The sequence below is a fragment of the Culex quinquefasciatus genome, chromosome 3, assembly GCF_015732765.1.
Source record: "Culex quinquefasciatus strain JHB chromosome 3, VPISU_Cqui_1.0_pri_paternal, whole genome shotgun sequence".
In the NCBI taxonomy this organism is placed as follows: Eukaryota; Metazoa; Arthropoda; class Insecta; order Diptera; family Culicidae; genus Culex; species Culex quinquefasciatus.
Window position 1 is genome coordinate 145,428,545 of NC_051863.1, and position 15,094 is coordinate 145,443,638.

The following is a 15,094-nucleotide window of genomic DNA, read 5'->3' on the forward strand; positions in this document are numbered from 1 at the left end:
GTTTTAAATATTTTTGTATTTCGTAATTTAAATATTGCTGTATCTCGAAGCCGCAGCATCGTATCGAAAAGTGGTCAAAGACAAACTTGTAGGAAATTTGACGGGCTTTCCGAAAAAAATACACTGAATGAAAAAAACACTCCACATTTATGAGATTTTTAAATTTTTAAGTTTAAAAGTCAAAATTAAGGGTGAGCCCACGATTTTTTTTCGTTCAAAATTTTTGTGAAAAAAGCCTAAGATGTTACAAAAAGACTCACAAAAAATGCAGGATGGAGCAATTCACCTTAAAAAAATACAAAATCATTTACTGAAACTGTTTTTTTGAAAAGTGCTCTAAACATCAAAATTTTCAAAAACCGATTACGGGAATCGATTTTCCTGAGAATTTTACATAAAAGTCTCCATATTGACCATTGTCCTAAGTCCAATCCTTGTGAAGTTACAGCGGTTTTAAAAATAAAAATGTTGAAAAAATAGGTTTTTTGATGGCTTTCCGGTAAAAATATTTTCGAGACTGAAAAATCAAGTCGGTCATATAGAAATTGTAAAAAACCATCATTTTTATTTTTAAAAACGCTGTAACTTCACAAGGATTGGACTTAGGACAATGGTCAATATGGAAACTTTTATGTAAAATTGTCAGGAGAATCGATTCCCGTATTCAGTTTTTGAAAATTTTGATATTTAGAGCACTTTTCAAAAAAACAGTTTCAGTAAATGATTTTTGTATTTTTTTAGGTGAATTGCTCCATCCTGCATTTTTCGTGAGTCTTTTTGTAACATCTTAGGCTATTTTCACAAAAAAATTGAACGAAACAAAATCGTGAGCTCACCTTCAAATTTGACTTTTAAACTTAAAAATCCAAAAATCTCTAAGTGTATTTTTTTCGGAAAGCCCGTCAAATTTCCTACAAGTTTTGTCTTTGACCACTTTTTGATACTATGCTACGGCTTCGAGATACAGCAATATTTAAATTACGAAATACAAAAATATTTGAAACACTCACACCCTTCTCAAATGTTATTATCGAGTGTAACTGGCTCCATATACACAAAAATGGCTTATATATGCCTAGGATAACATGTCTACAAAGTTTCATTGAAATCGGAGAGAGTCGGGTACAACCGATTCCCTATTTGACATGGAATTGCTCACATATGAAATTAAAATGATGCTCAAATACAAAGATATGGTAAAAATAAGTAATCGAGGGAACCATACTGACATGCTACAAGGTTTGATGTAAAGCTTTTTTTTAACATAACATTAAAGTACTTTCGAGAAATTCCAACAAAAATATTAAAAAGTTGATTTTTCGAGAAGTCATTTTTGGTCAAAAACGTACCTCAAATTATGACAACATTGTTTCATTGAGAAGAACATGAGAAATTGTAAAATCCGTAAAAAATCACTTTGACCCAATCTCACACCCCAGACATTTCAATACATTACAATACAGCTGATTTTTCTTTGAATAAATTTTAAATTGTCAATAGAATTCCTGTTTCCATTTTCAAGCGTCATCAGTTACGATAAAATCTTCTTCCATCATGGTCCAGATCGCAAAATTAAGTGTAATGTGGATTTTGTTGTTGTTGCAAATAAGAAAGGGGAAATATTTTTTTTGTTGAAAAGAAGGGTGGTTCACGATCAGATTGATTTACAAATATTACTTTTCAGGAATATATTTTGGATTTTATTGTCTTCAAGAAAGTTGTTGGGCTTATCAATCCAGGTAACTTTGTCGAGTAAATTTAGAGAAATCATCTGAGCTTACCTTCAAAAATCAGTTCTTCGAGCGTAGCAATTCAGGGTTAAGTTTAAGAGAAAAGTGATTTTCGACGCACTTTAAGAGCTCTAAAAAACAAACTATTTTTTTACAGGTCAATTTGGTCAAAAGTTACAGCCGTTTAGGTAAAAAAAGATGCAAATTGCAGCTTGCATTCAAAAGGGGAGATCTAGGTTAAGAAAAGGCTGAAAAAATCTCATGGGGTGTTTTTCTTTAATCTTGAGATATCTTCATTTAAAAAAATGTTAAAGTGTATGTATATTAGTGTGGGTACGGATTTTGAAAAGTTCTCAGATCAAGTTCTGGTGTGGTTCCCCTTGTAGGGCATATCCATAGGGACTCTCACGCCAAATTTCAGCTCATTTTTTTAAAAACTGGCTTGTCTCAAGCGAGTTCAAGTTTACATGGGATTTGCCATGGGAAATTTTGAATTTTCGTTCATTCGCTCCTACAGGCTTAGGGAAAACATGTAGAAACTTCTAGGATGGCCAGAAATGAGCGGAATCGTCTGGAGAACAACTTTCCCTAAGAGACCAGGCCGATTCGTTCAACCCCCATCGAGCTCAACGGCAATACCTACATCCGGGGTTTTCGGAACCAATGGTTTTCCCCAGAAAAGCATCAAATTTTCTTTAGCATTCTATGAATGCTTGATTAAAACCGCGACGCCACATGTCAAACAGCTACCACGTGGACTAGCATTGACTATAAAAAATACTTTTTATTACTTTTTGAACCATAGAATTAAAATTTATGGTGATCCTGATACTATTTAGCTGTATTGTAAACCTCCAAATAAGACAAAAAATAATTTATGGTGCAAATTTTACAATCACGTGGTAGCTGTTTGACATGTGGCGTCGCGGTGTTCATCAAGCATTCATAGCATGCTAAGGAAAATTTGATGCTTTTCTGGGGAAAACCGTCGGTTCCGAAAACCCCGGATGTATTGCCGTTGAGCTCGATGGGGGTTGAACCAATCGACCTGGTCTCTTAGGGAAAGTTGTTCTCCAGACGATTCCGATCATTTATGGCCATCCTAGAAGTTTCTACATGTTTTCCCCAGGCCTCCAGGAGCGAATGAACGAAAATTCAAAATTTCCCATAGTGAATTCCATGTAAACTTGAACTCGCTTGAGACAAGCCAGTTTTCAACCAAATGAGCTGAAATTTGGCGTGAGAGTCCCTATGGGTATGCCCTACAAGGGGAACCACACCAGAACTTGATCTGAGAACTTTTCAAAATCCGTACCCACCCTAATGTTCGAAAATTGACCAATTGCATGTTTTGCCTTCCTTGCCTTACTGAGGAAAGGCTAAAATCACTCAAAAAGTGAAATTCTTAATTTGACCTCCTAGACCCACCTTCATGTATACTCAGAATCGAATTCTGAGCAAATGTCTGTGTGTGAGGTGGGATGTCGATCAAAAAATTTTGCACTGGGTTATCTCGGCACTGACTGAACCGATTTGGACCGTTTTGATCTCATTTGATCTGTCTTGGGGTCCCATAAAACGCTATTGGAAATTATAAAGTTTAGTTAAGTACTTCAAAAGTTATGCTAAAAAACGATTTTAACAAAAGTCCGGAAGATTGTAAAAAGGGTGGTTTTTGTAAGAAACCCCGTCATGTTATACATTGTACGAAAGATATTCAAAAGAACTTTTCAACGAGATCAAGAGATTGAAAATCTGACGACCCTATCAAAAGTTATACGCACTTAAGTGTCATTTATGCACTTTTGAGAGGCCGGATCTCATATATTTCGATGAAAACGTTGTCCGGATCTATCATGCGACCTGTCGTTGGATGGGTTATCAAAAGACATTTCCAACGAGTCAAAAGACTGAAGATCTGACAACCCTATCAAAAGTTATAAGCACCCAATCAGATGGTATGAATAATGAATCAAATTGATAGAACACTAAAATGTCCACCCTTTTGTATCTATTTTGGAGAGCATTACCTTCTAAATGAGAGGAAGGCATCAACCACCTAAGGGTGGATTAAGTAACGTTTTTTCATGTACTTTTAACCTTTGAATTTGAATCTGCCCTCAGAATTGAGCCAAAGTGTTAAAGTATCAATTTTCGAATCCATAATATAACCAAAACTCGCACATTTATGAATAACTTTTCAAGGGAGCATCCATAACCAAAGCCACTTTTATGGCAGACGTGTATCCTATAGACACACCTTTCCCCAAAATATGAGCCTGATTGGTTGAATGTGACTCTCACCAAATTGATGTTATTTTTGGGGTGAAGATGATGTTTTTTTTTGTCTTCAGTACATGACACCTTCCCAAAAAACCATCCAACTCCAAGTGATATTTACTTGAAGATATCGTGGAGATTTTCCTATCTTGCAGAAAAAGTCGAGCATCAACAATTCCCGACTTCCAAATCCCCTTTCCTTGTCCCTGATGGACGCGGCCGGCAATGGATGGTTGTCATGGTGTTGAGAATCTGGTTCAGGTAGAGTTGATTCTATGTCCAATTATTAATTCCTAATCCTAATCATAATCATTGCATTAATAGGACGAAATCCAGTATGCAATCCGCTGAAATAACCGTTTCCAAGCAAATCGAAAACTCATAACTTTACCATACCAAAATTGACCCCATTAAATAATCTCAAACCCAAACGCCAAACGCACTCTCGCATCTCCAAGCAACGGACCCCATTCAAGTTTAGTACAAAGGCGTCACTGATGTCGTTCGTGTCCAAACTACTTCTCTCCCAGCACACATTGTGTCATCTAATGGGGCAGCAATCAAACTACTTTCCCCGAACACACACACGTTCTATGTGCTCCGTTTGGGCGAAGAATCAAATTCACTTTACATCATGATTGAATTGATGCATGCCGTATGATGACGAACGACGACTCTGTGAAAAAGCTTTTTAAGGCCAGCCAGCAGCTGTAGAAACGAGGAAGAGAGAGGCTGAGGCTTTTCAGGATACAAAGTCACACACACGAGAATGCTAGGAGGAAAGTTTGCCTCCCCCCTGTTCCTCCCATCCCATAGAGATGATGGAAATGTTTGTATACTTTCATTGAAAAATTCAACAATATTTACTGCCAGAGCAACGTTTGTACTTTTGCCGGCATTTTCCAGCAGCTTTTCCGTCTGCCGGCGTCGTCATGGAGTCAGAGAGCTTTCCCACATGCTTCCCCTTCCAATACCCCCAAGCATAGTCGAGTTGCTGCTGCGAGGAGGAAAAGCTTTCGAGCGTGTACAATTTACTGCAACATAAGCACTTTTTGAGTAATAGCAAATCGTCCTCGTTCCGCGGGGATGCCTTCGTCGAAGGGGTGGGCGAGGGTTTTGGGTGGAAAAATGGGGGCAAATCGGTCGCGGTACGATGCTTTTCTTACACTTGATTGCATCCTCGATTTCCTTCTTTCCCGTCGCGAGGCGAGCGTCTTGTTCATGTATTTTTTAAATGTTGCCAAGATTTGGGAGGTTCACTTGAGATGATAGAGTGGGGTTTTTCAATTTTGTTCACAGTTCAAATCTTAAAATATCTAACGGCAAAGCTTGCTTTTTAGCAGAACTTTCAAAATTTATGAAATTATTTTCTCCTCAGTTTGTTGCGGTACAGCTGACGACGAATGCGCCCTGTTCATCTTGCAGTTTCAATGAACTTTCCCGGGGTGGTGGTGGCGCGTAAAGTGACGACGAAACAAGAAGCGAGAGAAGCGGCGAACGGGTTGTCACATTTCAGTGGATGCACAATCAATTATTCATGCACCGCTGATTGATTACACTTCCCAAAAAGGATTGGCGCGGATGGCGATGGTGATGATCATCAGATGAGAGAGAAACTTGGACCTCCCAATGGAAGGGTACATAATACTGGGTTAAATGAGTCGAGCTAAATGATTGAAGGAGATGCCGTTGATGGCACTGAGTTTGGTAAGCATGAAGAGGATTGTCAGCAATCGTTGAATTAGCATGATTGCAGCCTTATAAGATGTACAGGTGAAAGTTACAATGGGTGACTCTACCAAAGGATTACGAAACTGGTGGTTTCAATGGTTCAACCAGTGACTTCAAACATTTAAGAAATTTGAAAGGGTCTCAACAGAATATTTCCTCTTACCTGTATGCGTTCGCTGGTGCGCCTTCAGGTGCGAACTCTTCGTGTAGACCTTCTTGCAGCCGAGGAATTGACACTTGTGTATCCGCCGCTTGGAGTCGGGACTGTGGTCGTGCTGCCGCTGGTGGTGTTTCACTGTTGAATCGGTTAAACAATTATCCTTGCATTAGTATCAAACATAAAATCAAGTCGAGGGATCGTGCAGTACCTGTTATCGCCGCGCTCGGTGAGGACGACGCACTTCGCTGGGCGATCGCGGCCTGCAGCTGGGGACTAACTTGTATCACTCGCGTCACGCCCAGGTGGCCACCTTTACTGCTGGAGGTCGTTGTCAACCGGACGATCGCGTTCCGTGGTATGTGTCCGGAGGCCGTCGATACTCGCAGGATGCCGCCGCCCTGGTGTTCCAGCAACGCAATTTCCGGCTCAGTCTTGATCGTGGCCGCCAGGGTCGTCGTCGTCGTGAGGGGGTTGGACGTTGGGCTGCCGCTGCCTTTGCTGAGGTGTGACTCGGGCGAGGAGGGAGGCGTCAGCGTTGGTAACAGGTCCGAGGTCGTCGCTCGCGCCACTAACCTCAGCTCGATGGCGTTCGGGTGGTGGTGGTGATGGTGGTGCAGGTGGTGCATGGAGATTTTGCTAAACTGTTCCGGCTCGGGCTCGTCGCAGCAGCTGTCCGAGTTGTTCCCGTCGTCTTCTTCGTCCTCCGGGTCGAGGCGTTCCTTTTTCACCACGACCGCACAACTCAACGCGGGACTGCTGTCCCACGAGGTGGAGCACGGCGACGAGGAGGAGGAGGAGGATGAGGAGGACGAGGACGAGGAACTCGAGTGCCGGTCGTGCAGGTTCAGCTCCTCTAAGCAGTACGAGTCTACTTCTACCTTCCAGCCCGAAATTGGCCCGGGCGTGGCAAACAGGTCCCATGGTGTGTCCAGGTCGGCTGGCAGCTTCTTAAAGGTCGTCTGCAGCTTCGGCTCATCCTTCAGGTATCGTTCCATCTCGTAGCAGGTCTGCGCGAGAAAAGAGAGAGAGAGAAAAAAAAAATCAATCAAAAATTCAGAATCGAAATTCGCAGCAGTTGCCCCAGCAGTCAACTGACTTTTTGTTCGCACCCCGAAACGCAAGAGGACAGTTCAAGAAACCCGGAAAGAATAAATAAAAAATGTGAGAATTTGTTGAAAAGAAAGTTCGCCAAGTTTCCCATCCCCCAACCCTCAACCAAAACTTGCCCCCAAAACGTCGACGTTCTCCCCGGAAGTGCTGGGACTGACCGAGGCGAGCAAATATTATGCAAAATGTTTTTGTCACCACAACATGACTGACTGTGGGGGAAAATGGGAAAAATGGAAGCAAGAAGGAGAAAAGTCCTGCGTAAAGGACTATTCTTTTCACAGTTTTTTTTTTCATCTTGCCCGAATGAAAAAAAGAAAACTTTTCTAGGGATCTGTTAGTTTGAAAATTTTATAAAATTCAACTTTTAGACGAAGAAACTTTCATTTCTGGGTGCTCCTTCGTCCGAAATATCTTTTATTTAGTTATGAACGGTTCTATGCCTCGTAACTGAAGGTTCCACCTCTTGGGAAAGTTTTTTTTTTTTTGGGCTCCTCTCATCAAGAGTCTTGCACACGTGTGGTGAGGTACGCCTACTGCTGACAGTCTCAGCATTGAGAGCCACGTGGGAGTTCGTTGATGATATTTATTCTACACTCGACTTGGGATTGATCCTTGGGTGTGTGAAACTTTGGTTCGTGAAAAATTGAAAATTCATCATCTCGTCGCCATCGTGCTAACTTGTCGTACGTGCATTTTGGGCCAAATTAAGTTAAGAACGCCATTTTGTGCAGCTCACAATGCCTCACCTTTTGACCTTCACAGATCCCCAAAATTCGATTTCAATCCTGAGATATTCAACAAAAACCGAAAAAACTCAGTGCATTTTTGTCACTTTACATATGAAAGCAGTTTCAATCTTGTCACTCCATGAAAATTGATGTAAGTGCGACAAAAGGCCAAAGGGAGATCGAAGTAGCCGTGCGCGAGATCGGATGTGAAAATTTTACGAAGCTAAAAATTGTGACAGCTCTTTTGTTTCCCGATTAATTCCCTTAAAACGAGTTACTTCCTTTCGTGTTAAACTACGAAGATTCAGTCCACATTGTTGGTGATGGCAAGTACCAGTGATTGCCAAATATGCTCGAGCAAGTTGAAAGGAAAGAACGGCAGGATCACCAGTCCATTAGTTGGTTGTAATCATGAAGATGCCATCGTTCCTGTCCCAGATGCTCTTCCAGCAGCTAGAATTTACCGTCCGTCATTAGCTGATCAAGTTCAGAAGTCTCAAAAGAATTGCGAATCAAGTGGCATTTTTTGATAGCTTGAGCTGTAGAATCCTAATTTGGTGAGATCATTCCTTTTCATTAATCATTATTTAACAGATGATTTTTCCCTTATGTATGTATGTATGTATGTATGATCCCCATACCCGCAGGCAACTTGGTCCTGGAACACATGTGAGCGCTAGGTGAACAATTCGATCATCTTTTACTCCATAATCTGTACACCCACGTGCATAAGTTTTTTTGCACGAATTTTAATGCTACAAATACCGGCGCATAAATCAAAATAGTTTCCAGTTTCCCTCCCCAAGCGCCGGAAATTTGTAGCGGGTGTAGGACACTTCGCATAGACGCCCTTGCTCCCATCACGTCACTGAGGGTATGGAGCGACGAGAAATTAATAAGCATGCCCCCCCAGTCGAACCTTCATTAGAGAAGCAGGCAATCCACAACTCACAGCGAACGACCAAGGGAACACCCTACCGCGTATATAATAAGGTTGGCGTATTTGTCTTGATTGTTATGAGAGTATGATAGAATAAGTGATAAAGTGTTTGTGTTGAAAAAAAAAGAACGGGCTCACCAAATTTGGAATCGGATCCTGGTCCATTTCATTTTTCAAGAAATTTTGAAACACGAACTTCACTTCCGGCTTCCAATGTAAAGATTCTCAGTTTTAGGATTTGAATCGCTTCCAACGACGTTTTGCTTCTCCTGCTGCTGCTGGGAAAGCTGACCGTGGGGATAACCGGAAGGAGCACCAACTGTTGCACAGGTTGATGATGTTCTTGAGCAGGTCCGGATCGGTCAGCATGCAATTTTTGATAAACTGGTCCAGGAAGTCCTGACGATACTTTAGCACTTCTTGTAGAAGACTTGCCAGTTGGGTCCGATCAGCTCGATCATGCGTTTTCAAAGTTCTGGATGGCAATCAGCATCTTTTGTCGCAGCATGAACGCCGATCGGTACAGCTTGGCCGTTTGCGGCGCGAACTGCTTCGTCCGGTTGACTGGAACCACTACTTGAGCAATTCCATCACGAACAACACCATTGACCACTGCACTGATTAGTTCCGGAACCACTTTTAATTTTTTGGAACGAATATTCATGGAAAAAGCAGCAGCGAAAAAATTTGACGTCTTTCTCCGATTGTAGACTACTTCGATCCAACAGATGATTTTTCCCTTATATATAAAAACGATATTTTATTCTATTAATTGAATGATATATCCCTATAACCCTTCCCTTTCTCCAAACCCAATTTTCTCCCTCCCCCCCCCCTTCTCTCACCCTCACTCCATAAAAATATTATTATTTGCCAAAATTACACTAACACACCTAACCACAACTGATCCGGAGCGTTTGGTACGGTATGTCCACGCATCCTTCCTCTCCTGTTGATTCTGTGAAATGTGCTCCGTTCACAGAATCTATCTCTGCGGTTAATGCAACGCAGTAGGCCTGGCCGCTTTAATTTTTGCAATACGTTTTCGGGGTTACTCAAGTGTACTGCAATAATTAATATTGACAAGAAAGAACTTGGGGCGTAATCTAACCCCAAGTTCTTCCAGGATGCTTTCTTCGGACTGGCTGCGCTTGTGTTCGATTAGATTAGATTAGATTAGATTAGTAAGTGCGACAAAAGGCCAAAGGGATTTCAGGCCAGGAAAGTCAGGATGCGTTTGTCGCACGTGCAAGCTAGACTACCAAAAACATTTGTAATTATAACTCTGGACTCCAGCAACCAACTTCAACCAAACTTCGGGGAAATGCACATAATGGTCAGCCAAACAAAACGTGTTTGTTATTGTTTACATTGCGTGCTCTCGTTTATGTATATTCAAGGTCATACATTAAAATGCGTTTTTCTCGGAACGTCAAAATGGCGGGTGCGACATGATAGCACGACGACGTCGATCTGTTATATTTTTTTCTTAACAAATAAATCCCCTATACGAAAAAATAGTTCACATTATCTGATTTTTTCTCCGTGCAGTATTTTGCAAAGGAATGATCGCACAACGCTTCAACTGAGCGATTTAAAATATTTCCCTTGAGCCAATATTTGCTGACGACAAAGAAAATGGATAGTTTAAATTACAGAAAGAGGTGAAAAACATTTTCATTCGAACAGTCCAGCATGCCAGCATCAGTTAACCCTTAACAATCCAGCCCCAAAATTATGAAAAATGTAAAAAATAATTGCAGTTTATGATGGATTAAGGTCTAACCAGTTTTGAGTTTACAAAATCATAATCTTTTGTCATGAAAAACACAGGAAAAAAAAAGAAAAAAAAATAACAGCAGAGGGTCAAAGCTCGACCCGAGCACTCTCTTTCACATGAGCAAACAGATCAGATTGGACAGCGTTCTAGCTACACTTGTGAATACAAATCACTACCAGCTGATATCATAAGGGGAGGAGGGTAGGAATGGAATGGATCATGCCATTTCCTCGGAATAATGTTTTCTGACCACCTCCTCCCACTTCCATACCAACTTTTTTTCTCCTCCAAAAAGGAACTGACGAAATGAAAATAAATGGATCCGTAATTAATGCTCACTTCATTAACACTTTCCGCTGGGGAAAATCTCGTACATGTGCTGAATTTAATTACTATAAATTCGCTCTAATGAGTACCAGCGGAATACAAATAGTTTGTTTGCTTTGTGTCTTTGTGATTTTGGGCGAGTAATGGTAATTTATTTGTTTGTCAAAAGGTTCAGCAGCTGTGCTGCTTTTATTTTCCAGCTCCAAATTTGAAAGCTTACGCAGAGTAGTTTCTGTACCTGAAAAAGTCACATTCTTCAACATTTGTAATAACTGAAGTTTCCGCTTTGAACAAGTACCAGAAACAATTCCGAAATTATCGCTCTAATTCCACCAACTCGAAGTACGAAACAACAGCATTTACATTTTTCCACCCCACCAACTTTTCCTTGATGTCTGAATATACCTTTCCCGGGCTGTGTTACATATGCTAAAAGCACCCGAACAACGGCACGGCACGAGAAATCTGAGAACTTCTTAATTACAAAATACTTCGCAGGTCGCGCGTCTCAACCTCCCAACTTCTCCGAACAACAACAACCACCAAGACTTTCCCCTCCCACGGGAAATCTCAATTTCATTTCCCTCCACCCCCCATCTTCCTGTAGGGATCACTTTTCTTCCTGGTTTCAAAAGCCAAGATATTCACAACGAGGATGCGTGCTCTGCCACTGACAAACAATAAAAACCGTTTTTTGGCGTTCAGCTTTGAAAATTGTCACGGTGCGACCTGCAGCCTTAGCCGTATTTAAATTTATTTAATAAGAATAATTAGCACACGCTTAGGGTGACTTGAAAAAAGGGGTGTGTGAAGGAAATGGCTTTTTTTCTGAAACTCAAAATGACATTTTTATTTTTTTATTTAAAATTAGAAATATTTTTTTTAAGCTAAAGCAAATTTCGATTTCTAAACTGATTTAATTTTATTTGTTTTCTATTTCCCCTAAAGCACATCTCCCTCTCTCTGGTGTCGCGGATAATGAAAAGCCTTTGACGCGAGCACAAAAGTTTGAGCAAGGGTTCTAAAAATGGAAAAGTTGAGGCATTACACACCGGAACGTTCACGCGTGTCAAGCGAAAAGCGCCAAAGTGTCAGTTTATGTGTAGCGCGCGGCCCCGCTAATCTGGGCTGTAAAACGTGAGGGTGAAGGAGGATTGGATTACATTTTTCAAACAAAACATCAACATCTACCCAAAACTGCTTTGAAAGGTTTAAAATTACCTCGGGACAGAAAACAAAACACGATTGAAACCCGGAAGGCCTCCCCCCCTCAAGCGGAATGCATTAATAAATAATCAGCAAATTGCAAACGTAAGCCAATTGGCCAACGTGTGACGATACGGATGAATGGACCAGGAATGATGACAGTTATTTATTTATTAGATTATTTTCCACATTTTTTGCGCCCCTCAGTCACGGACCGATAACCCGACAGCGCGAGTGGTAATTTCATCTTTTGGCTTCCTCTTTGGAGCTCAGAAGAACCGGGAGAAAACTGAAAGAAGCTTCGCCATGTCCCTCAAAGAGTCAATTTTGTAAAAGCTTTTATAGCAGGTGGGTCCGATTGGATTACGAGTAATAAATTGAAATGACTTATAAACTCTTCCTGTGGACAACGTTCTTTAAAAACTACTGCTTTTTTGTCAAACTTTTCTGTTAAGAAAAAATGGTTCAAAAGTTATTTAAATATAGATGATAAGACGATTCATGGTCACATAAACGACTTGGGTTCTTTTTAGTTTAAATGATAAAAATTCACAGCCCTAAACAGATCAAAACTGGGTAAAATTTGTAAGTGTCAAATTTTCTCAGAAACACGACGATGAAGTCAACAATATGTTTCAATGTGAAAATTAGACAATCAGTTATCATTTGCGCAACACTCCATGAAAACTATTAACAATTTGAAAAATGTATCGCACCAATCATCTTTGCACAGTTTTCGTCAAAATTAGTCCTGGATCAACTTTTTGTCTGTTGATGTTCCAGAGATATTGTATTTGTCCTTTTTTGTTATATTTGTATAAAAACTAACATAATCCACCTATGTGATTAATGTCTTCTTCACTCTTTACCAACAATGGGTAATATAGAGGTTTTGGACACAAATTTCATCTATTAGGGTTGCCAGATATTTAATGTTTTGAACTCGTTGGAATGGTCTTTCGATTACGTAATCAACGATTGGTAGGATAATAAAAAAAATCCCAACATGTTTCTTATACATTTTGGGTGAGATCCGGCTTCCAACAACTACATAAATATCGCTTAAGTGGGCATAACTTGAGACAGGGTTGCCAGATCTTCAATGTTTTGGACCCGTTGGATTTTTTTTTGAATACCTAACCAACGATGTGTCGGATGACAGAACCGTACATAGTTAACATACATTTAAAAGAGATCCGGATATTAATGAAAACATGGATTTATACATAACTTTCGAAGTACCTCATACTTCAAATAATTCAATAGCGACGTGTGGGACCCTAAGCCGAGTCGAATGCGACCAGTTTGAACAACATTGGTTAAGCCAGTGCTGAGAAAACTTAGTAAGAATTTTGGTCACACACTTACACACACATACACACAGACATTTGTTCAGTTTTAGATTCTGAGTCGATAGGTATACTTGAAGGTCGGTCTACGACGTTTCTGATAGAAATTAATTTTCCTTGCAGGATTATAGCCTTACCTCAGGTGAGAAAGACAAAATTGGAATTCTTGCATGATTTGCACTTTTTGTGTACGAATGAGGTGGAATGAATTATATCTATTTAATTATCCAATGTTTTCAGTAATGTGTGAATTTTGTAATCTGATGGAAAAAAAAACTGCGCCAAAAGATGGTTTTGGAAAACGTGATTTTTTTGCGAAAATCGTCAAAATTGTCATTTTTGGACCAACAAAACAAAAATACGTGTACACATTTTTTTGGACAGAAAATCCCAGACCACATTAGAGGCCGATCCAAACACTTTTGTATTAGCCCTCGCCGTTTGCGTAGGAATTGTTGTATTGGAACACCGTAAATATAACATGTTAATTCAATAATTCACTTACGGCACTTAGCAGAATTTGGTAAGATGCGCAATAATTAGTCAATGTGTTTTTTTCACAAATAAAATGAGATTAAAATCTGACTCAGGATTTTCGATTTGACGAACTGGAAATGATCGAGGTGGCTATATTTGACATGAAAAGAATAAATATCACAGAATTTTGAAAATTACCTTCTTTTTTACAGTAAAGTTGGGTTAACTTTTCAGAGATATGATGTAATAATTATCTCAAATTTATTCTAGATGATACTTGCAACAAATCCACACAGTCAGTGATGAATTGAGATGAATTAAAAAAAAATAAATAATGAAAAAGACCTGTTTTGCACCTAATATCGATCAAGGTAATTTTTTTCCTTGATGTAAGATATTAATGACATGTACATTAGGGTGGGTACGGATTTTGAAAAGTTCTCAGATCAAGTTCTGGTGTGGTTCTCCTTGTAGGGCATATCAATAGGAACTCTCACGCCAAATTTCAGCTCATTTGGTTGAAAACTGGCTTGTCTCAAGCGAGTTCAAGTTTACATGGAATTTACTATGGTAAATTTTGAATTTTCGTTCATTCGCTCCTACAGGCCTGAGGAAAACATGTAGAAACTTCTAGGATGGCCAGAAATGAGCGGAATCGTCTGGAGAACAACTTTCCCTAAGAGTCCAGATCGATTCGTTCAACCCCTATCGAGCTCAACGGCAATACATCGGGGGTTTTTGGAACCAACGGTTTTCCCCAGAAAAGCATCAAAATTTCCTTAGCATGCTATGAATGCTTGATGAACACCGCAACGCCACATGTCAAACAGCTACCACGTGGACTAGCATTGCCTATAAAAAATACATTTTATTACTTTTTGAACCATAGAATTAAAATTCATGGTGATCCTGATACTATTTAGCTGTATTGTAAACCTCCAAATAAGACAAAAAAACATGTTATGGTGCAAATTTTACAATCACGTGGTACATTGTACATGGTACATTGTACATGGTACATTGTACATTGTACATGGTACATTGTACATGGTACTCGAAACTAATGTTTTGGTGCAATATGACCAAAAAATATCTTAATTTTAACGATGAAAAAACATTTTTTACAAACAGTTTCCCAGACTCAGGACGGTCCCCAAACAAGCTCCGGAGTGAATTAGCAAGGTTCATTAAAGTTCGATAAAAATCACCTTTAGATAAGCCATGGGTATAGGTTTAAGATAGTGGACAGAACATAAAAAAAAACACAAAGTATTTT

General features: G+C 39.9%; 1 protein-coding gene across 1 annotated transcript in view; it reads right to left on the reverse strand.

Moving 5' to 3' along the window:
• The window catches only part of LOC6045816 (Krueppel-like factor luna), a 71,264-nt gene extending 64,359 nt beyond the window's left edge, over positions 1–6,905 (reverse strand). The window contains exons 1-2 of the mRNA XM_038261843.1: positions 6,110–6,905; positions 5,905–6,036 (exon numbers count right to left, since the gene is read on the reverse strand). Coding sequence (XP_038117771.1) covers positions 5,905–6,036; positions 6,110–6,896 — 919 coding nt within the window. The 5' untranslated portion in view covers positions 6,897–6,905. The remainder of the gene's footprint in view (positions 1–5,904; positions 6,037–6,109) is intronic.
• Between the last annotated feature and the right edge of the window lie 8,189 nt (positions 6,906–15,094).